General features: G+C 29.8%; 2 protein-coding genes across 3 annotated transcripts; one reads left to right on the forward strand and one right to left on the reverse strand.

The window, feature by feature from the left end:
* The first annotated feature begins 408 nt into the window (after positions 1 to 408).
* LOC123291412 (uncharacterized protein DDB_G0288805-like) lies at positions 409 to 6,273 on the forward strand. 2 transcript variants are annotated; one of them, XM_044871688.1, is made up of 6 exons: positions 409 to 679; positions 1,273 to 1,535; positions 2,814 to 2,904; positions 2,992 to 3,279; positions 3,341 to 4,549; positions 5,756 to 6,273. In XM_044871688.1, exons 4-6 carry the CDS (start codon positions 3,028 to 3,030, stop codon positions 6,227 to 6,229), a joined length of 1,935 nt encoding a protein of 644 aa, XP_044727623.1. In that variant the 5' UTR covers positions 409 to 679; positions 1,273 to 1,535; positions 2,814 to 2,904; positions 2,992 to 3,027; the 3' UTR covers positions 6,230 to 6,273. The 2 variants fall into 2 exon arrangements, with proteins under 2 accessions (XP_044727623.1, XP_044727622.1); XM_044871687.1 differs by lacking the exon at positions 1,273 to 1,535.
* A 2,622-nt stretch (positions 6,274 to 8,895) lies between these two features.
* Positions 8,896 to 21,120, reverse strand: LOC123291457 (protein artichoke). The gene is made up of 8 exons (XM_044871756.1): positions 21,077 to 21,120; positions 14,961 to 15,216; positions 13,823 to 13,928; positions 13,491 to 13,748; positions 13,132 to 13,421; positions 12,644 to 12,790; positions 9,975 to 12,579; positions 8,896 to 9,492 (listed from the first exon to the last, which is right to left on the reverse strand). The coding sequence occupies exons 1-8, from the start codon at positions 21,118 to 21,120 to the stop codon at positions 9,086 to 9,088; spliced, it is 4,113 nt and encodes a 1,370-aa protein (XP_044727691.1). The 3' UTR covers positions 8,896 to 9,085.
* Between the last annotated feature and the right edge of the window lie 1,202 nt (positions 21,121 to 22,322).

Genomic DNA, 22,322 nt, shown 5'->3' on the forward strand with positions numbered 1-22,322 from the left:
ACATATATTGATTTCTCTTGATAATATTTTATCAAAATTATTTAGAATTGGAAAAAAATATACACGGCTTTTTTTAATAATAATAAACACAATGGTCATGTGATCAAATAATTATTTTGTATATATCCCATTAACTTTTATAATAATTATATTAAAGGTAAAATCATCTACTCCACGTTAAAAAAACCACATCAACTACGATTCTGATTGGTGCAACATGACGTCAATAATATGTATTCAACTCATATCATTGGTGTATTCATTATGACTCACAACTTTTAGAAAACATACTACATGTTAAAAAAGGAGAAAAATTTTTTAAATAGGAAACTATATACAGCTATCTTTGTTGTTAAAACTAGTAAAATGTTTCATATAAAAAGAAATTATGGGAATTGCGATTGCACAATATTATAAAACTTTGCATTGAGAAGACCTACACTCGAGAATCGAGAATCACTTCAAAAATATTATAGATTTTGTGTTTTATATTGGAGGATCGTCAACAAGACGTTTTCATTTTAGTGTTAATTATTCAAGTGAAAACAGTATAATAAAAAGCGGACACCGGGAAATTGTTTATTTTTCCGGGTGAATTGTTGTTCGGTTTTCGAACTTTTTTTTTGTGCGCTCAGTGAAATCAAACAAAACGTAAAAAAGAAAGCGGCTTAACTTAAGTGTGAGTTTTCCATTTTTTTTTTTAAATTTAATTTTCCTTTAAAATTTTTGAATAGTAAGAGTTTTCTGAGACAATTTCGTAGTTTGAATCGTTATCAGGAGTTTTTTTGATAACCTTGTTGAAAATAGTTTTTATTTTTCACTTGGAATAGATAAAATTCAAAGATAATTTGTTTTTTTATTTTTATTTACGTCATAGTCACGAGTTGAATGAAAATTCAATACATATAGTTGGAATATTTTCAAGTGGAAACTTTTGCTATTTTTTAATTAGAGAAAAATAAATTTTCATAATTACCTACTTAATTATTTATAATTATTCAATTGAGTTCGATAATTTTAAATTAAGTTCATTATTAGAGATATTTTTGGAAATTTTTCAGTATATCCGAAATTAACTTGGCTTATTCCAATTGTTTCTTAGAACATTTATATGATGATAAGGCTTATTCCAATTGTTCCTTAGAACATTTATATGATGATAAGGCTTGTAATTTTTATTAGAGTTTAAGTTCAAAAGATTTTACAAATTAATTTTTATGAAATAGGCGCTAAGCATTTTAAAACCAATTGTTGTATCTCTATTTTTTCCAGTAACGTTTTTGCCTTTGTTATAAAAAGTTCCTGCACTCTTCATTTTTACTACACACCACCCAACTGAAAAGGAGACACAATTCTTAGAAAAAACTAAACTAACTTCTTTTTTTTAACAAATACTTGAACTTTGAACATTTCAAAAGCTGATAACAAGAACGTGGCGGATATTATTAATATTTTTATCGAATTTTAATTTGATTGACAAACTGAATTCTAAGAATTATTTTTTTGTGTCTTAATATTCTCATTATGGATTTGCTGTAAGCTAACATCATTATAAATATTATTATTATTTTTAGTAGTTTGTAATTCCCCAGTTTTAGGGTCCGTAGATCAAACAAACATACCATCGTATTTCAATTATTGTTCATGTTAAAATTAGGATTTAAAATGAACATTTATTTGAGTTCGGTTAAATATTATTCCTACGGATCTTAAATGGTTATAAGTTTGAAATTTCTTTGAACCATTTCAAAATATTTTGCATGGTTAAGCAAGGGTGAATCGAAAAAGTTCGTTTAAGTGGATGACACTCTTACATTTTCGGATTCTAAACATGATAAGATATGCAATCAAAAGTATAGATAATACGAAGTTCTTACTCCCCACTGTTAAACAAGAATAGAAAAGTTTTAGTTCTTAAGTTCTTTTAGTTCAGTTTTAAGTATATGCGACTTGTACGGTTGCAAAGCGTCACGAAAGAAGAGCGAAAAAATAAAAAATCAATTTAGGTTCAACACTCGAGATAATTTTACTAGTCCAGCCACATTTACAATCAAAAATTATGTAGCATCAAATACATTTACATGATCCAAAGTTCGGTATAAAACGCATGTGTAAATGAGTTGTTTGGTATTTGATATAAGACAAATATTCGTTAAATGCCAAACACCGGCCCCACTTAAATTATATTTGCAAATATTTTGTATGTATTTGATTTTAATGCTAAGATGTCAGTGCCACAAGTAAAAAAAAAGTAAACCATTCTTAAACAACTTATTTGATTTTTTCATTGAATCAAAAGGCAAAAGATGCCTATTTAATTATACATTTTAATGGGCTGTACTCATGGGTAGGGTTTACAAGATTGTAAATAAACATTTCCGTTAAATATTATGAATCTATTGGCGTTACAAACTATAGTCCCTTTTTCTATTGCTAGATAGAGCCCTTACTATTAAAATCCCAATAAAACATCGAACAAATGTACATCGAATGTTTGGGGAATAGAATTATAGTATATTATATATAATATTGGTAATATAGTATATATTGGGAAATAGAATTATAGTATATAGAATTATATATAATATCTGAAATAGAATTCGAAAATGTGAATTCAACCATTTTGTGCATCCTGTATTAATGTAATTGCAAAAGATGTAATCTGTAGGCGTAATTACCAGTCATGCATCGCCTTCAATACTTAATTTAAATTGAATTTAGGAAATTTCAAATTTATTTGAATAATTTTTTCCTACTAAAATTCCAAATTTTTTTAATAGATGTTACTAATAGAATTTTTCTTTTTCTTGTAGGTTGGGAATTTAAAAGACGCTCAGCACTTTGTCAACACACGAATCTCTAACAACCAACATTTCATTATTTGAGAACTTCGAACAATTATCTGTAAGTGTGTTATAATCAATTCGAGCTAAAATTTGTTCGAATTGTATTGAAACAAAGTGGTAACGTTTTTTTATGAATGAATTTCAGACACAGTCAAGATGGCCCTTAGCAACATCTCAGAAAATGCCTCAAATGGCTCATGGCGTGAAGTTTCACGATCCGGGCGAACCGAGCATCAACACCCGATCGTCAATCCGTTATTCTCCAAACGATTTGAACGTAAAGGTAAATGTATGCGCGGATTTGCCAGGATTGATCTTACACAAGAATCGCAATCAGATAACGAATCCACAAACTCATCTTCAAGCTCATCGCAATCTGGTGACAACGAAGAATTATCAGGTACTCAACGAGAAGAATCTCCAAGTCCAAGAGGTAAGTTTAATTAAAAATATCTGAAATAGAACACTAAATTAATTATAACAATTATTTTTAGGACGAAAATTCGAGCGAAAATCGCATGGTCATAAACACAAGCGGCATCACTCGAAATCTTGCGAGAAAAAGAGACATCACTCAAAAGAGCGTCTTTCCAAGTCAAAGCATTTGCCAAAAGCAATTATTATACTCGAATCAGCTATCAGAAAATCACATAAGCACGGGCGACACAGCCATCATTTTAAAAAGTGGTCCAAGCATCACAACCAAGGGGAAGAATTCCCAGCAATTTTCAAGAAAGGAAAACATCATCACCACTTCCATAAGTGGTTCAAACATCATAAAAACGAAGACCTCGCCACAGCCATCTTTGAGAATGGAATGGGAGGATTTTCAAAATTTGGACGAATGGGTCACAAGCATGGCCCAAGAAAGCATCATGGTGGAGCAACCAGTCACACAGGACATTCTATTCGGTGGTGTAGATGAATTACTCGTTGAAGATGAGACTCAAATCAATAGTAATGAGTCTGTTGTTCAACGTCCAATGAGCAACACATCAACGATTTTATCGTCGATACATGAGGAACAAAATTTTGATGATGGAATGATGTGGCCATCTGATACATACACCATCGGAGGTTCACCACCAGTTTTTGAAAACATCATTACACAGCAAAATATTTACACCACTACAAATAAAAGTGACGATTTATTAGAAAATGAACTAAGTATCATAAATAATGATAATAATATATTACTGGTGAAAGGGATTAATTCGTCTAATTATTCTAAGAGTTTAGATCATATTTATGAAGATATAAGTGAAACAAGTCTAGAATATAATAATAATAGTCATTTAGATTGGAATAAGGTTGGATTGAAATCAGATAACAATAATGTTATGTTCTCCCCACCACACTTACAACATACACCAACACCAACACCATCCCCACTCTTCAATCAAACGTCAACGTCCAAAAATGTTTACATGAACACTATGTGTTCATCGTCGTCTTCTTCTTCCACAGCTTCCTCGCCATCCTTGCCTACAACATCAACAACGGCAACGGTTCTAACACCATTGAGCAATGTCATACTTCCTACGAAAAACATAATGGCTTCACATAATAAATTATCAACTTTACAATTGGATTTAATTCCACAGACATTATCACAGAAAGAAATTATCGATACTCCGGATGTTATCAATACGATTTTGGCATGTAGAGCAGATGAATTTGATTTAATGGCCTACATTAATGATGTAAGTATAAATTATTTTCAGAACAAATCCATTTCTACAAACTTACGAATTTCTATCTTTATGAGAAATGAATTTCATAAAATTATGGATCAGTCTTAAAGTTAGAACGAAATCTTATCTAGACCAATTTTATGGAATTGTAGAAGGTTGAAGATATATACTGTCGTGTAGTTTCTTTTCGTCCTATTATGATTTAAAATGGCCAAATTTTAAGAATATTTTGTAAAAATATTACAAATAATCTTGTAACCACGTCATCAAAAAGTTTATTTTTTAGAAAAAACCCAATTTTACTTTTTTCCTTATCAAAGAAAACTTTTTGATATAAAAGAATTGCACGGCAAAAAGTACTATTTCAGTTAATCATATGTTCCGTCAAAAAACTATCGTTTTTTTTTGGTCAAACAGAATCTTCTTTTCATTTTTTCCATTTTTAGAAACGTTTTATAGATACTTTTCGGTAATCCTCCAGCTTTTGTAAATATGTTTAGGAATTCTTTCAATTTCTATTGAATATGGTGAAAGTTCAATGATATCTGCTGCGATTTAGACACTTTTTTGGCACAAGTTCTACTCAATGCGATAGTGCATTCTCATCGTACAAATTTATTCAAGAAAATCGAACATAAAGTTCCGTAATAGCTCGAGGATAGCATTGCTATTTTTCTTAAACTAGAATGATGATTATCTCTAACAATTCTCTTCATTTTTTTATCACTTCTGAAATGATGACTGCCTTCCTTGCTTTTTCGTATATACTTGAACGCTTATAACACTTACCAGCCCCTATTTTTTTTTGTAAAAACGATTAATCATAAGCCTTTCCCAATATTTCTACCGCGCCGATGCGATCTTTGAATATTGCGTTTACGACGCGTTACTCAGCAAATTTGCTCATTGAAATTTTTAGCGCAATAGAATATAACTACATACATAGAATATAAGTAACCTTTATCTTTTTTTTTGTTTTGTTTCTCATAAAGATAATTTGGTTCTCAACAGCTAGATGGAAAAAATTAATTTAGTAAGTTGTAGTGCCCTCGCAACTCGTAAATCATTTACCATAAAATATAGATCAATTTTTATTTTAGTGCCGTATTCATCAATTATATTTCGTTATACAATTTCCAGAAATAGAAATTCGCTTAAGTTTTCTTAAACAAAATCGAAAGAATTGGTGACTAATAAGATAAATTTTATTTGCAGGACACCGTCGACACAGTCATATCTACAGATGTTCCAGAAGTAATCAAAAAAGAAATCACGTCAACAATCTTATCAAATAAACCACAGAAACGACCCTATACCCCAATAAGTACAAATAGTAACGATTCCAGTGATTCTATGCCAGTACAAAAAAAATCAAAAACTTCAACATCATACGAAAACACAACTGTACCTGTAGCAAGACGTGGTCGACCGCCAAAATCACGAACAAATTCCATCTCATCCGAAGACACCGATAGTTCAAAATATCGAGAACTACGTGATAAAAATAATGAAGCATCTCGACGTTCAAGAATCAATCGTAAAGTACGTGAAGCAAATATGGAAAAAGAAGCAAACGAATTAGAACGACAAAATATTCGTTTAACAGCACAAGTGAAAGAATTAGATCGTTTAGTATCACGAATGCGTGACGCATTATTAACCACAGTTTTAAAAAATAAAAGCGCGTAAACTCTTGTCCAACATCGTTGTTCCCAACCTTATAAAAAATAAAATGTTTAAAAAAAATTAAAGTGTGAAAATTTTATGAAAAAAAAAAAAAAAAATTAAAACAAAAAAATTTGTGTTTTTCAATATATTTATAATAATTTTTACAAAAATAATTTGAAAATAAATATTTATAATAAAAAATTGGGTTATATTTTATAACAAATATATATTATTGATATCTATTTAAGAAATTTATATATATTATAAAATTTTTTTTTATATTATTAAAATTAAAATAAATGTTTGTTAATATTTACAGACTTTATCATCTCGTATTATAATTTTTCCTTTTTTCTTATTTTTAAAAACTTAACAAATACAAAAATTACTATCTATAATTTATAAAATGTAAATTGTGCTTTAATGTATCAATTTTATCTATGTACAATACAATTTTTTTTTAAAATTAAAACAAATTTACATCCTTAACTGTTTCTTTTTTAAATTTTGAACCTTCTTAACATCCTTTATTGGGAATTGTTTTTCTAGAAAAAAAAAACAAAAGAAAAATTCTTACGGAGGCTAACGGTGAAATCAAAAAAGCGATAGGTGACGAGCGCCATGCGATTAGAAACGAGCTACTGTTTCTAAAATATGGGCAGAAGTATGACATTTCATTTCTAAATAGACCTTTTTCACATTTTTTTTTATTTTTTTAAATGAAAGTAAATGTCTTGATAAATTGGCTTTTTTTTCCCATTTTTTTTTTTGGAACCATTTGACCGAGAAAACAGACAATGAAAATCATTAAAATTTAAATTGGCGAAAACGATCCGGAAACACACGAAGTTACACGAAGGTTGGTATGACGTAATTTAAAGTTGATAGTAATGATATATTAATACAAATGTTGACACTGTTTTATTGTCATTGCTTGTCGGATTGATTAATTAATTGATTAATTTCCGAGTTACAGGCTCTACTCGACCTATATTTTCATAAAAAATTTACTGAATTTACGTCTGACTTTTATGTGATCATTTCATTAGCGAAGAACATGATTTATTTTAATCTTTCAAACATAAATGCATCAATGCAAAATCATGTCATTGTGGTGGATTTAATATACGTTTTAAATTTTGATAGCCATAAATTATGATTGCACCATTACTAATTAAAATTTCACTTCCTAATCAAGAATTAAAATTGTTTAACATAATAAAAATATTTGTATATTCACAAAAGGTCAATTCTATTTTATCAGTTCGGAAACAATTGGGACGAATATTTAATATTAATTGACTTTATATAATATTTTATAAGAAACTATAAGTAACTTTTTCGAAAGAAAGAAAGTGATTGATTGTTTATTTTTAATTACGGATCAATTTACGTTGCAAATAAGTCTGTCGCAGTTAATCGAAAGTTCAAACAAATGGATCATTAAATTTTGAGTTAAATGTCAACTAAAAATACGTAAAATGTACTTTTTTGTGATAATGAAAATTAGGTCTATTAATATTATTCAATCGCTGACACATACAAGAAAAATATAATTTTAAATCAAGTATTGTATACTTTGGATCGTGTAGTTTTGTAAATCATTAAAATCATTTTTCAGTTATCTTTGCTTAAAGAAATGAAAAATTTTTGAGCAATCATCTTTTTAACAAATTTTTACTCGAAGTGTTTCACATTAATCGAATAACCTTAATACATAAAAGTACATGCTTGGACAACTTTAATATCACATTCGTTAAAACGGTTGCATATAACAAAAAAAAACATTGAAGAAGGTACAAAAAGCATGCCCATAAATAGTATATTGCATATCTAGGGAGCAAAAATGTAGAATCCCCTCCGGACGGAAAGTGTCAACTTTCGTCTCACTGTGCTAAACGAAGTGATGTGTATACTTTTTTCTGCTCGATGTAGGCGGAAAGTGGGAATTTCGTTTAGCACAGCGGGACGAAAGTTAACATTCTGCACCCGGAGGTACGAAAATAGTATACACACCACGGGAGCAAATAAAGAATGTCTCACATCTCTTGTTTGTCACCTACTAATTAAATTAGCAAGACTTTTTCGCGACGCACCCCTCTTTGTACGAAGAATCTTCCTTAAAATACTGTATACTATCTAAATTTGCAGAGGTCCCCAAGGAGTTAATGTCCCTTTCCAAATACGATGATAAGGGGTTAACCTTCCATGTGGAAACTCCTTATTTATAAAAAATTGGAAAATCCGACAGGTTTTAAGCGCCTTTTTATGTGGGCGCCTGGTGCGAAAGCATTAATCGACTCAACCTAGGTCTAGCCGCCCTTGTGCCATCACTAACAGCAAAAATTTTCTCTGTAGGTAGTTCATGACATCTTTATGATTTTGAAACTTTATTTCACACATACGGCTTAGATGATTGAGATTTTAAAATATAGATTCTGTTAAAATATTTAGAGTTTGAATAAAATCATAGGCTTACATTAAATAGAGACTGATAAACGAAAATTCGTGTAAAATTAAATCTAATTTAAACTCATTTCAAATTTTTTATCGAATTGAATAAAGAATCAGAATGAATAGAAAGTTATAATTATTGTTTTACATAATTTCGAATGGGTTGCTTTCGAAATGAATAGGAAATTAAAAATTATTTTCCTGATTCATTCCAACTTTCTGGGGGTATTTTGAATTAAATATTCGTATTTTCCCATTCTTAATGATCGTTTTGAAGAAGCTTATTAAGTTTTTCTTAATTTCTAATTTGTTCGATGTACCTTACATATGAATCAAAGTTTCAATAATTAAACACTGAACAAGGGACTGTAAGGTGTAACAATTTGAGCATAAATCACTTAAATTAAATATAAAATTAAATAATTATCTATAAATTTTTTCATCTTGTGGTGGCATCATAAAATATGATGAAGGTGGTACACCTTGTTGAAGGTACGCAGGTGATCCGTGACTACTAGCTAAAGTTGCATAAACTGGACGCATTGTATCAACATTTCTCATTCCACTAACTGGCCGATGTGGTAATGTTGATGCAGCGTAAATTGATTGCGGTGGCACTGTATACAAAGCATGCATACTACCACCGGGAGTTTTTACAACACTACAATTACAACTACCATTTCCTCCGCCTCCTGCAGCACTTAGTGTGGGCATGACTCCATTTGCCATGGGTCCACCACGATACTCGGTGCTACTTGACATACGTAAACGTATTATACAGATGACAATGATTAAAATCATTATAAAAGCGACCACACCACCGACAATACCTAGAAAAAACAAGAATGTAATTAATTTCATATTTGTTATTAATTAAGCTAAATATTTATTAATTTAATTAAAAAACAAGTCCAGCAGTACACATAGCGACTGTAACATGCGGGGCATATTAGGCGGGATAAAATTTTTCATTTTGCACAAAATACTTTCAAAACGGTTCGTTTCCATAATGTCAAAATATAGGTTGCTTTATATAAATGTTTTCTTCTCGATGCCAGATGTCAGCAATAGGAAAAAAACATGGCCGTGCCCATATGAACAAGAAATATCGTTACCCCTTAAATGACCAGTTTATGAAAACTCTTTGATATAAGTTTTTTAATTTTTAAAATTTGAACAAAAAAAAAAAATTAATTAATACAAACAAATTAAAATGCACTATTTAATATGAAAAATAGTTGAATAGTACTTAAAAATTTATGAACTAATTAATTAATAATAATATAAATTTTTTAACAAAATAACAACTTACCAATTATAAGTGTGTCATCATTACTAATAACTGTTGGTGTATTCACTGGGCTTGAAATAATCGGCTTAATAATTTTGGGTGTAGTCGTTGGAGCTACTGACCATATAATTTCTGGTTCAGTAGATTGTGTATACTGTACAGTTGGACGTTGCGTTTTCACATAGTTATTTATTTGTTGTGTTGTGCTTGTCTGCAGAACTTTTCGCGAATCGCATGTTAAATCATCGTCAGTTAACTCAACGAGTAAACGATTCACCAAATGTTCAGGCTTTGTACATCGTACACTTTTCATATGTCCAGGTAACCAACGTTTTAAAGCTCTTGCACTACAATCACAAACAATTGGATTCGATTCCAATCCAATTAGATTAATATCATTTCGACGATCATCTAAAGCGAGTAATAATTGTGAAGATAACGAAGTTAATTGAGACCCTGTAATATCCAAAATAATCTTCGTCGATCGTGGAATTGAGAAGAAAAATGTGGGTGGAAGTGAAGTTAATGATGTATTTTTCAATTCAATTATAATTTTTGGTGTTTTCAAACCAGATAGTGTTCCCGATGCGATACTATGTAATCGGGATCCATGAACTCCAAGTAGTTTTAATCGTGGATGTAATATAGTTCCTAATTGATCACTTCCAACTGCAGGATCCTTAATTTCTATATTTACTCGAATTAAGTATGGTAAATGTTGTAATATACCTTGCATATCCAAATAACCCAATTTAGGGAAATCGTAAGCAACTAATTGTTTGAGATTACGAAGTGGCATAAAAGCATTTTTCTCTAATCGAATACATTCGGGTAAATTATGCATATTTAACGTTTTTAACATGTGTAAACCGTTAAAATCAGTTTGAGTGATTGATTTGATAGGATTTGATGAGATATTTAATAATTGAATATTCTTAAGCGTAGACCATGCATTTGGGAAAATTTGACGTAATTGATTATTCGATATATCGAGCTCTTCAAGTAAAGTTGTACGTTCGAATACAGCATCGGGTAAATTCGTAATATTATTAAACGAAATATTTAAATGCATTAAAAATGGTGTTTCCAGTTGGGTTAATTTTTCAATTCCAGTTCCAGCTAAATTTAATTTTCGTACTGTTTTTGGTTCATTTAAAATATTTTTAATCGATTCGGATGATAATGGATTAAATGATAAATCGAGTTCCTTAATATTAACCATAATACTGTCATCTGGTGGAATATTAACCAACTGATTATGGGACAGATCAACAGAGGTCAGGAAAAAGTATTGACGTTGTAATGCCTTCAACGGTGGTACTTCAAATAGATTCGATTTTAATTTAATATTTTCTAACATATGTAAACGACTTCGATCAAAAATTGTATCTGGTAATTCCGTAAATAGATTATTTTCTAAATCTAAACATTCCAGTCGTGCTAATCCTTCGAATGTTCGTTCAGCTAAACGTTCCAATTTATTTGAACGTAAATCCAAAATTTGTAATTGTGTTGAATTATGGAAAGCCATTTCACTAATATACTCAATTTCATTATCCGCTAATTTTAATACTCGTAATCGTGGTAATCGTGCAAAGTCTAATTCATCGATTGCTTTTAGTTCGTTTCCAGATAAATCGACTAATTCTAGATATTGTAACGATGCGATTAATTCAGCTGGGAAAAAGTTAAATTTATTACGTGCTGCGTTTATGGTTTGTAATCGAGGGTGAATACGGAATGAAGAAGGGAAAATGTAGCTAAGTTGATTGTCCGATAAGTCTAAGATTCGTAGACTTGTTCCAGTGTTAAAGTATTCCCCTTTAAATGCGTTTAAAAGGTTACCCCGTAAATGTAACTGTTGAATATTCATGACATTTACAAATGCGGATAATCGGATATTTGTAATACGATTATATGACAAATCCAAGACTGTTAGATTATGTAAGTTTACAAAGGTTCCTTCACTAATTTCGGTGATTACGTTATTCGTTAAATAAATATGAGTTAAACTTCGACTTTTACTAAAGAAAAATGATGGAATCGTTTGTAATCCGATGTAACTTAAATCGATAACATTCAAATTATCAGCATTATGTAATAAGGTCTGAGGAACGGTATACATTTGAGTGTTACGTGATATGTTAAAATATTTTAACGATGGTAATTTTTGTATAAAATCAGCAGGTAATTCTGACAATCGATTGTATGAAATATCAAAATGGGTTAGCTTTTCCAAGCTTAGTGGTGGTCCGGATAGCGAGGAAATACGATTTTGTGATAAAAGTAATTTTTTCACACTTTTTTCGATACCATGATAAGCATCCGAATTGAGTAACGATATTAAGTTCCGTGATAAGTCTAAGTTTTCAAGACTTTTGAAATATTTAAATGCGGATGTTGGTAATTCTCGTATGACATTTTGCGAGAGTACCAAATCCTTGATATGAGCGGTTAATGATTGAAGAATTTCACTGGATACGGCTGTAATTCGATTATAAGCAAGTGATAATGCGTTTAAATGGGGTAAACGTCCAATTGCTGAAGCTGGGATTAAGAGGATGTTGTTGTCATCGAGATGTAATGATCGTAATGAATCTAGACCTTCGAATGCATCATCTTCGATCTAAAAATATTAAATTTGTTGTTATTATTCGATTCATAAGGATGTTGTAAAAGTCTTTACTTACTGCTCGTAATGAATTCACACTAATATCCAAGTGTTTTAATTTACGTAGACCCAAAAATGTACCTGGAGCTATATTTGCAATATTATTTCTACTTAGAACCAATGACTCCAATTTTTCCAAAGCTACTAAATTTGTGTTGTCCAAATTCTAAAAATTTAGATTGTTTAAAATTATTTAGTTTTGTCGAAAATTAAAGGAAGATCTTTTGAGTCGCACAAATAGATAGATCTGTCAATCAAAAGGATGCAGAAATTAAAATTGTAATGCAAGGAATGCAACAAAGCGGAATAGGCGATGAAATTTCTGCTATGGTTTGGTTTTTTTTACGAACCAAAGAAAGTAGCAGAGGTACTAAACGAAGAGGTAATTGGGCTCAAAGTACGTTAATCTAAAGGACAAGAAAGTAGTTATGAGTTCGAGGAAATTAGAGTGGCAGAATGGAGAACTCTGAATGCCTAATTATTGAACTAAAATTAAAGATATCTTACCTTAATGATATTTGAAGATAAATTTAAATGTTTCAACGCCACAAACATCTTTAAAGCCACACTTGGAAATTCTTCAATAAAATTTTGCGATAAATCTAATTTTTGTAAATTCACTGCTCCTTGAAAAATATCACTATTAAATGTTGTTAAACGATTATCACGTAATCGTAAGTCACGTAATCGATTCAATCCAAATAATGCACCATTTTCAATCATCGTTATTAAATTACTCGATAAATCGATTATTTCCAAATTCTGTTGAGCATGAAATGCGTTCGTATTAAGCATTTCTGAAATAAAATAAAATATTTTATAACATGCAAAAGAAACGAACAAAATTAATAGAAATAGCCTCTTACCAATTCGATTATTTTTTAAAGATAACTTTTTTAATCCTTTTGGACCATTTAAGGATTCACTTGGTATTGTGATTAAACTATTTCGATCCAAAAATAATTCTTCTAAATTTTCACATCCTTTAAATATTCCTTCTTCGATACCTTTAATATGATTACCACTTAAGTCTAACAATCGTAACAAATTCAAACCATGTAATTCGGTTGTGGAAAATATCGGGTTTAATGAATCACCCAATAAATTATCCGCTAATCGTAATTCTAAACATAAAAGTTTGTATAAATATGATGATATACAAATGTGCAATACTCGTGAGTATATGAGTATTTTTTACCTGTGAGAGTGTTGTGTAAACTGTACAATAATCTTTCAGTAAGACGTCGTAACGAATTACTAGAAAAATCCACTTTCGCCAATGGAAGACCCAATGATGAAAATGCCTGTGAATACAAATGGAAAAGTTATTAATTAGTATATTGATTATTTATGGATGTACGAGCACCAAGGTAATTTTAAATAAAAAGCTTAACTTTTTTTTAATACGAAGTTCGAAAACGACTTATAAATCAATTCTGAAAATTTAAGGGGTTGGGGCGAATTTTGATAAACCAAGTATGTAATCCTACTAAATTTGGGTCATACTTTACAAATTTGTGATCAAAATTAACCTAGCTCTAATAGATTTCAAGAATGTGGAGTACTGGTCCCGGAATTAAGCACATAAGTGATAGCTAGCAAAAAATTGACATCACAGCTGAAAAGAATGACCCAAAATTAGTGGGTTTTAAAAAAAATTCCAATAAGATCGGATCAAATTTACCTGTGATATCAAAAAATCGAATTTTTTAACTTAATGACGTCATCAGAATCAAAAAAATTTAATTTTGCTTTATCACATCTAAATTTTATCCAATTTTGATAAATCAAGTATGTAATCCTACTTAATTTGGGTCATACCTTTCAAATTTGTGATCAAAATTAACCTAGCTCTAATAGATTTCAAGAATGTGGAGTTCTGGTCCCGGAATGAAGCACATAAGTGATAACTAGCAAAAAATTGACATCTTAGCTGAAAAGAATGACCCAAAATTAGTGGGTTTTAAAAAAAATTCCAATAAGATCGGATCAAATTTGCCTTTGTTATCAAAAAAATCGAATTTTTTAACTTAATGACGTCATCAGAATCCAAAAAATTTAATTTTGCTCTATCACATCGAAATTTTATCCAATTTTGATAAACAAAGTATATAACCCTACTTAATTTGGGTCAAACTTTCCAAATTTGTGATCAAAATTAACCTAGCTAATAGGTTTCAAGAATGTTGAGTCCTGGTCCCGGAATTAAGCATATAAATATGTTCTAACTACTTTCAACTTGTTTTTACTTTTCGATAAGTTTCTTTAACGGAGTGTTTTAAATGATTATGGTATTATGATTCAAACTTTTGAACTGTGAATTATTTACAACTTACACGTGTCGGAAGATTTTGTCGACCTGACCATCGTTGACTGATTGAAGTGATTGGCGCGCCATATGGAATTGACGTAATATCACCACCAATAAATACTACCCGATCACAGTTCAATTCGATTGCTGTTGAATTCGTTTGCTGAAGAAAACATTGGCATGGTATTCGTAAATCACGTGAAATTTCTATGCAAGGTAACCATCTACCTTCAATATTTTGTGATTGTCCAAAATATATTCCAAAATTTAATAAAATTATTAAAAATATCTGTTGTTTTATCTGAAACAAAAAATACAATTTTAAATTAATATTTAATGGAAAAGGTTAATATTAATTGTATAGTATGTATGTTATGGCTATATCAGTTATATATGTGTGACATGTATGTATGTGTAATATGACAGAGTAATCAACACTGTCTATACATGGTATTTTAACAATTAAATCAGTCAATTGTTTGTTTTCACTTGTTTTGCTATCAAAATACCGGCCTTTAGAAACATAAAAACATAATTCTCAATCGTAGTAAATATTTAAAAGAATTAATTTTTACAAAACACTTAAGTAAAAAAAAAAAAATGCTGCTGGTATAATCACAAAAGTAAAAACTATTAATTATGGTTTTGTTGAAATAATTATTAATTACAGTTTACAATAGAAAACAAATATAATTATAAATTTTTAAGTCTAATTACTTATCATAAATATGTAATCTTATATTACAAAACTAGGTGTTCGTGGTAGGTATAAATTGTTTGAACTAAAAAAGTTTTTGGTTGGCATGTTTTACACATAAGGCCAGATTAACACAAAGTGTGGTGCCTGTCACAAATTCTATCTTCGGTCGTGTTTATTTTAGCTTTCGTAAATCCACATGTTGTCCACAACGACAGGGCCTTTTGGTTTAGAAGAAAAATGAAAGAAACTGCAAGTGCATGCACGCATTTTGTGCTAAAACCTCATGGAATGTGTTTCTTAAATGTTAAATGTCATTAGTAAGGCATGAGTTGGTGGTGCAAATGTTTCTATTTTATAATAAACAATAAATTGTTAGTTAAATAAAACGGTTAATGTTAAAGTTGTCTTACAAAATTAATAAATAGGGAACTTGAATTACGTATACGTCATACATGTATAATAGTTTTCGATTATATGACAAACACTTAACATTTACGTCATACAAGTTGCCTAATCACTAATTTTGTCAGTCAACTTTAACATTGATCGTTTCATTGAATTATTAATTTATTGTTCATTAACAAATAGAAACATTTGCACCACCAACTCATGGTTTACTCATAATATTTGACATTTATCAAACTAATAATTAGTCAATAAAACTAAAATACGTATACAACAATATATCAATTCTGTAGTAAATTTAGAAGTTAAGCATTACTCCAGCTAAAAATGCACAACAGATTTTTGATAATAAAAATATTTGAAAATGAAATTTCATCTTAAAATCTTTATTATTTTATTTTATTAGCATTTACATAAAATTAATTAAATATGTAAATATGTATTGATAACTTTCATCTTTTCCCTATTTTACATAAAAGTCAATTTCATTAACAAATGGTGTAATGCATGTTTGATATTAAGATGAGTAGTTATACTTCCTACCATAGTCTGTCTGTCTATTCCTATATTGTATTATTATAATACGAAAACAGTTTCAGTAATCTAATTAGAAAAGTCTAGTCTCTTGCTTTATTTCTTGTAAAAAAGTTTTGTTTTATTGCACGACACATAACTAAATATATGCTTTGCAGTCATAAATGACTTTTTTATGGCTTTACAATACCACGCAACTTCAAAAATATATAATATATTGTGTGCAAGTGATGCTCATAAATTTGATAATATAGATATCGCTCTTCAATCATCAATACTCTAACTATAGTCGTCTCTGTTCATTAAATGATGGATCTTCGATGAACTCATAATTAAATTAAAATTTTGTTGTTATATCATTGGCAACCTTATATTTTTATGGTATTATTATAAACTACAAGATTGTCTAAATGTTTTAGATAGTTTTTTATCACACTTTCTAGAGTTTTTGATACAGAAATATTCAATTGAAAAGAATAACCAATATGATTTATCATTTTTTCAGCCAACTTTGAAAGATAAAATAATAATAAAAAGCCCGGAATTTTTTGTGATTTTTGGAAACTTTGTTAATCATAAAAATGTATTTATAAAGTTTTACTGAAATCGCTAGTATTATTCAATCCTTGCATATCTTCTTAATTGAACACCTGTAAAAAAAATATAAAAATTTGCCCTCATATGCTCTTGCATGCCGCTGCACTATTACACCATGTATAAGGTAATATTAATGAAAAATATAATAAATATGATTGATCGTTGGTTGTTTGTCGTGTGTGTGTGGTTTGGTTTTCACTTCAAACAAACAAAACATCACTTATGAAGTACAATAAATATTGTATTATATTATTTTTAGAAGTGAAAATGTTTATAATTTCATAATCATCGTTAATGATTAACTGCAGGTCTGCAGTGTGCTACTATTTTTATCATTAGTAATTAATAAAAAAAAAAGCATGTTATTTATAGTTAATAAGTATCGAATCAATTAGAAATTTTCATATTTATGCAATAAAAATGCAATCTTTCCTCTTAAGGATAAAAATGTTATGTAAAATTTATTTAACACTTTCTTTTTAATTATTCGTACCCGTATTTAATTATAATTACTTCTATGATTATGTAAATATTTGTTATTATCTGTTATCTGTTATTAATTAGGAAAAATCATGAATGAAATAATTATTTTATTATTATATTATGAATAAACTGAGATGCCCTCTAGACAGGATTGGGATGAGAACCTGGTTAAGCCAAAGGGCGTCGTTTTTTACACTGACGAATCTAAGTTAGAGAAGAGTGTGGGTTGTGGGATCTTCTCTGAAGATCTCGATCTGCGTCTATCATTTCGGCTGCCAGATCACTGTAGCGTGTATCAAGTTATGGCTATATGTAAAAGATTGAACACCTTTAGGTGCAGGGAGATTACAATCTTCACCGACAGCCAAGCAGCTCTTAAATCCTTCAGCTCAGTCTATATCTAACGTCAAAGGTAGCACAGGACTGCCGTACGTCCTTAAATGAACTGGCGGAACAAATGAATGTAAACCTGGCAGGGGTACCGGGACACAGGGATATTTCAGGAAATTGGGAAGGCGACGAGCTTGCTAGTAATGGCACAATGCTGCCGGACACAAGCATCAATAAATATACGGGAGTTCAATTTGCGAACTGCATGTTGCTCCTCAAAGAGGATATCGTAAAAAATGCCAATCTTGGATGGAGAGAGGAACGCACTTGTGGTAATACAAGACAGATATGGTCTGAGTGCAATCGCAGGCGTTCCGAAGATCTTATATCACTTCCAAGGGCCTCTGTTCGCAAAGTGGTTGCGGCTATTACAGGACACTGATTGGGTGGCAGGCATGCTGAACGGGCCTGGCAGTGTATCACGACTACTGTTGAAGTTGCCATAGTGGTGCGGAGGAGGAGACAATGTCTCATCTTCTCTGTCACTGCCCAGCTCTTGTCATGAGGAGATGGACTTACTTGAGTCAACCTCTCTTTGACGACCTCTGCGACCTAAAGTCCGTCGACGTCAAAGCCCTCCTGCTGTTCTTAAACAACTCCAAATGGTTCATGGAGTAGTGGTCGGGGATGGGCCAACCCATTTACGATATCACAACAGACCCTACGGTCTAAGTGTTTCCTACCCCAGGACAGCCACTCTAACCTAACCTAACCCATGAATATACTGATTGACATAAAAAACGAAACTGAAATTGAAGAATAACGATTTACGAAATCAAACTTTCTGTTTACAATTCACTTAACGTAAATTAGGTAGATTCATCGAATTAACAAAATATTTTTTTAAAAGGTATTCAAATAAATAAAGATCAAATTAACCCGGATTTTACAAGATATAATAACAAATAAGGTATTTAGTTAAAATGAGATCATTTTGTTTTAGTTTTTTTTTTTTTAAATACATTTTTTTTATCACTAACTGAGTGAACAAATTTAAACTAGAAAAATATTTAATAATTACAAATAATAATTTTTTTCTTTAAAAGAACATTTGTATACAGTTATCTGAACATCAAAAATAATTGTTTAAAATAAACAGTTCGTTAAGCATGATGACTTCAGATCCAAGAGGTTCTATTTAGTCTTATAAGACCAAAATTTTCATCAATTTTTTTGGAAATATTTGAATCAGAGAAAATCCAGATATCAGAAAAGTAAGATTCTTTTTGAATATCTTTGTTTAAAACATCGTATCTTGTGAGTTTTGCATCCTTGTCTTATAAATTAAAGTAATGAAAAAGCCGAATTACGGATCTTAGATTGTAAATTTAATCTTGTTTCGATCTTGGTGTTTATCAATTATCGAGTCATTTGGCGTAGATTAATGATGGTTCTTAGACTCATAAAATCGGGACTTCATTCATTCTACAGAAGTTTTTACAGTGTAGAACTCTTTAAAATTTTCAGTTTTTGAGAAAGTGTTTGCCCAAAACCACCCCCCGAAGAAAAAATGTAATTTATTGTCAAAATATTAGGGATATGTATAACGTCGAAATATTTTTGGTTTCTTTATACAATATTTCTCAAAAGGGATCCTTTTGACCTTGTAAGAATAGTGCGTAAAATGATTTCATTGCATTTTACATTGCATCAACGATTCTAAAATAATCTAAATCAACACATTCAAGACCCGCCACATAATGGGGAATCATTTTATCTATTATAATTTTGCACACAAAATAGGTATCATTTTAACCAATATAAATGGGATCATTTAACTCCTGTAACGACATATTTGAATATCGTCATAAAAACTGACCTTAAAATTCATTATACGTTTATCAAAATGTTTTATATTACAAAAAGTCAACAGAAACTATGAGTAAAACAATCAGCCGATAAAAACTAACACAAAAAAAGAAATTTTACGTTGAAATTTGTCTTACTACCGATCAAAAGCTGTAAAATTAATATTTTTTCTATAACATCGCCACAAGTCTTTGTTCAACGATTAATTTGATCACGTGAAAGCCATCTATCGATTAATATAATATATGCCTTTAATGGTTCACTTAAAACAACGAGGGATCATTTCACTTTGAGGGATCATTTTCCCCTATTAAAACAGCATTAAATTCATGCAATGTGTGCAGTTCTAAATCATTCTAATTCAATATATTTTCTCTGCAGAATTTAGGCACGGAATCCTACCTAGGTACCAAATTAAAATAATTTTTTCCCTAATTTATGTAGGTGACTGCACATATACACACTCACCAATGAAAGAAATTTATAACACATATTTTAATATGTAATAATAATTTTTAAAGTTTTTTTTATTTATTTATTCTAAATAATATTTGCCTCCTAGCAATTTATTACAAATTTGGAACTTCTTCGTATCACATTATAATCATAATATGAAATATTATCTTCTTCAACAGTGATATTGAATAATGACTTACTACCTATATACTCTTAGTTCTTGGTTCTCATTGAAGTCACTGAATACTGAAGAAATCATTATTTAAAAAGTCTGATAGAAAGTTATTGGCTTTTTCTCCAGAATTCAAAATTGTATAATGGGGTCATTCGAATATTACGTAAGCCAACTTTCAATGGTTTTAGAAGCCCCCTCCCTCTTCCAGGACAGAAACTCTACTCCATAATGCTTGAAAAGCTCACTCTACTCCATAATTGGTAATCGACTGGCAAGTTTTACCCAAAATTGTTTTTTCGTATAGTTGTTTCTGCGAAATCTAGGCACTCTTTGGAATAAATTTTCCAATAAATCTAATAAAAGTGGTTTGTTTTTTCTGTAAAGACCATTTTTGTTTAAATTGAATAAACAAGCGCAGAAAAAGCGAAATTTTTGCTATTATTTAATGTCTAAGCTATTCGGTTTACAAAAAAATGTTTCAAATAAAAAACGTTTGCGTATTTATAAAGAACAACTTCCTAATTGAAAGCGTTCATCTAATGTTAGTCACATATGAATCCCATTGAGGTTTTAATTGAATCTGAAAACTTACATCGAATTTGATGCCAGCATTAAGATTGTAGCATTTTCCTCCATTAAAATTTATCGAGTTTAAGGATGTATGAGCATGGCACAAATTTAAAAATAGATATTTTCAATTTTGATGATAAATTTATATTATTACTTGACGATATAAGACGAAAAGTAAGAATAAAATTTTTCGATATCTGGCTTAATTTTCAAAATATCGAAAATTGAAAATTTTGTTTAATTATTTAGCTTTCGATATTTCGAAAACCAAGGCACATATCGAAAAATTGTATTCTTATTTTTCGTCTACATTCATGAAGTTATAACAAAATTCATCATCAAAGTTGAAAATAAGATAAAAATAATTTCAAACCTTAATCTACCCTGCTCTTACATCCCTTATATGGACGGTGACACTTAGTTTTTTTCTTTTCTAATTCATTGCTAATATGTTTACTTTCTATTAAAAAGTTTTTTTTAAATTTGTTTTCATTCATTCCAAATGAAAATTATCAAAAACTTCCAAAATATGTCGTTTTTTGAGATTCCTCCATAAGAGCCAATGTATTTTATATCGATTTTTAATGACTTTTTCTTAAAAATTTGCACGGGTACCTAAGCTGAAATTTTAACCACATATTCTTTGAGTAAAAGACTACCTACAAACAAATTTTGAGCCTTTAAATCAAACATGGTTGTCATGCTCATACATCCTTAAAGCATATGTCAACTTAAATAACCATCCTGTATATAAAAATAAACTTATAAAATTTATAAAAAAATATACAACTTTTATTTGAAACATTTTTTCATAAACATCACTGTTTACCCGCAAGGGCGCAAATTAGAACAAAACTTTCGTGTCAACAAGTAGTCTTGTGAAAGATTTTCGAAAAAAAATCTAGGAAATATTTTCGAAAATGTAACTTTTCTAATTTGCTTTAAATTTTTTTTATTTACAGGATATTTCAACAACTAATTCAGTTAATTTTGTGTTTTTTTTTTGGTAGTATATATATGGAATACATTGTCGTATAATTAATCCATGATTACATAAATTGATTGAATCAGAAAGTTAATAGTTCTGCCTCCAAAGGTCTTATTCTCAATGACTTGTTATTGGTTGGTTTTACCTTGTGACCTGCATGTTTTTTTCTTTTAATAATAATTCAACAAGAACTACAACATTAGTGAATCAAAATGAAAAGTTTATATATATTTATTAAGCATGTGTATGTATATGTATACATACAATGTATGTGTATGTA

Source organism: Chrysoperla carnea, chromosome 2 (assembly GCF_905475395.1).
Source record: "Chrysoperla carnea chromosome 2, inChrCarn1.1, whole genome shotgun sequence".
In the NCBI taxonomy this organism is placed as follows: Eukaryota; Metazoa; Arthropoda; class Insecta; order Neuroptera; family Chrysopidae; genus Chrysoperla; species Chrysoperla carnea.

What these genes read in the sequence shown, in the direction of transcription:
- LOC123291412 (XM_044871688.1), top strand. Translation starts at nt 3,028, where the DNA reads ATGCCTCAAATGGCTCATGGCGTGAAGTTTCACGATCCGGGCGAACCG. An exon ending in AGAATCTCCAAGTCCAAGAG is followed by an intron (nt 3,280 to 3,340) that starts GTAAGTTTAATT and finishes AATTATTTTTAG; the next exon opens with GACGAAAATTCGAGCGAAAA. An exon ending in TAATGGCCTACATTAATGAT is followed by an intron (nt 4,550 to 5,755) that starts GTAAGTATAAAT and finishes TTTTATTTGCAG; the next exon opens with GACACCGTCGACACAGTCAT.
- LOC123291457 (XM_044871756.1), bottom strand. Translation starts at nt 21,120, where the DNA reads ATGGAGGAAAATGCTACAATCTTAATGCTGGCATCAAATTCGAT. An exon ending in GACAAAATCTTCCGACACGT is followed by an intron (nt 13,929 to 14,960) that starts GTAAGTTGTAAA and finishes TTGTATTCACAG; the next exon opens with GCATTTTCATCATTGGGTCT. An exon ending in TTTAAAAAATAATCGAATTG is followed by an intron (nt 13,422 to 13,490) that starts GTAAGAGGCTAT and finishes ATTTTATTTCAG; the next exon opens with AAATGCTTAATACGAACGCA.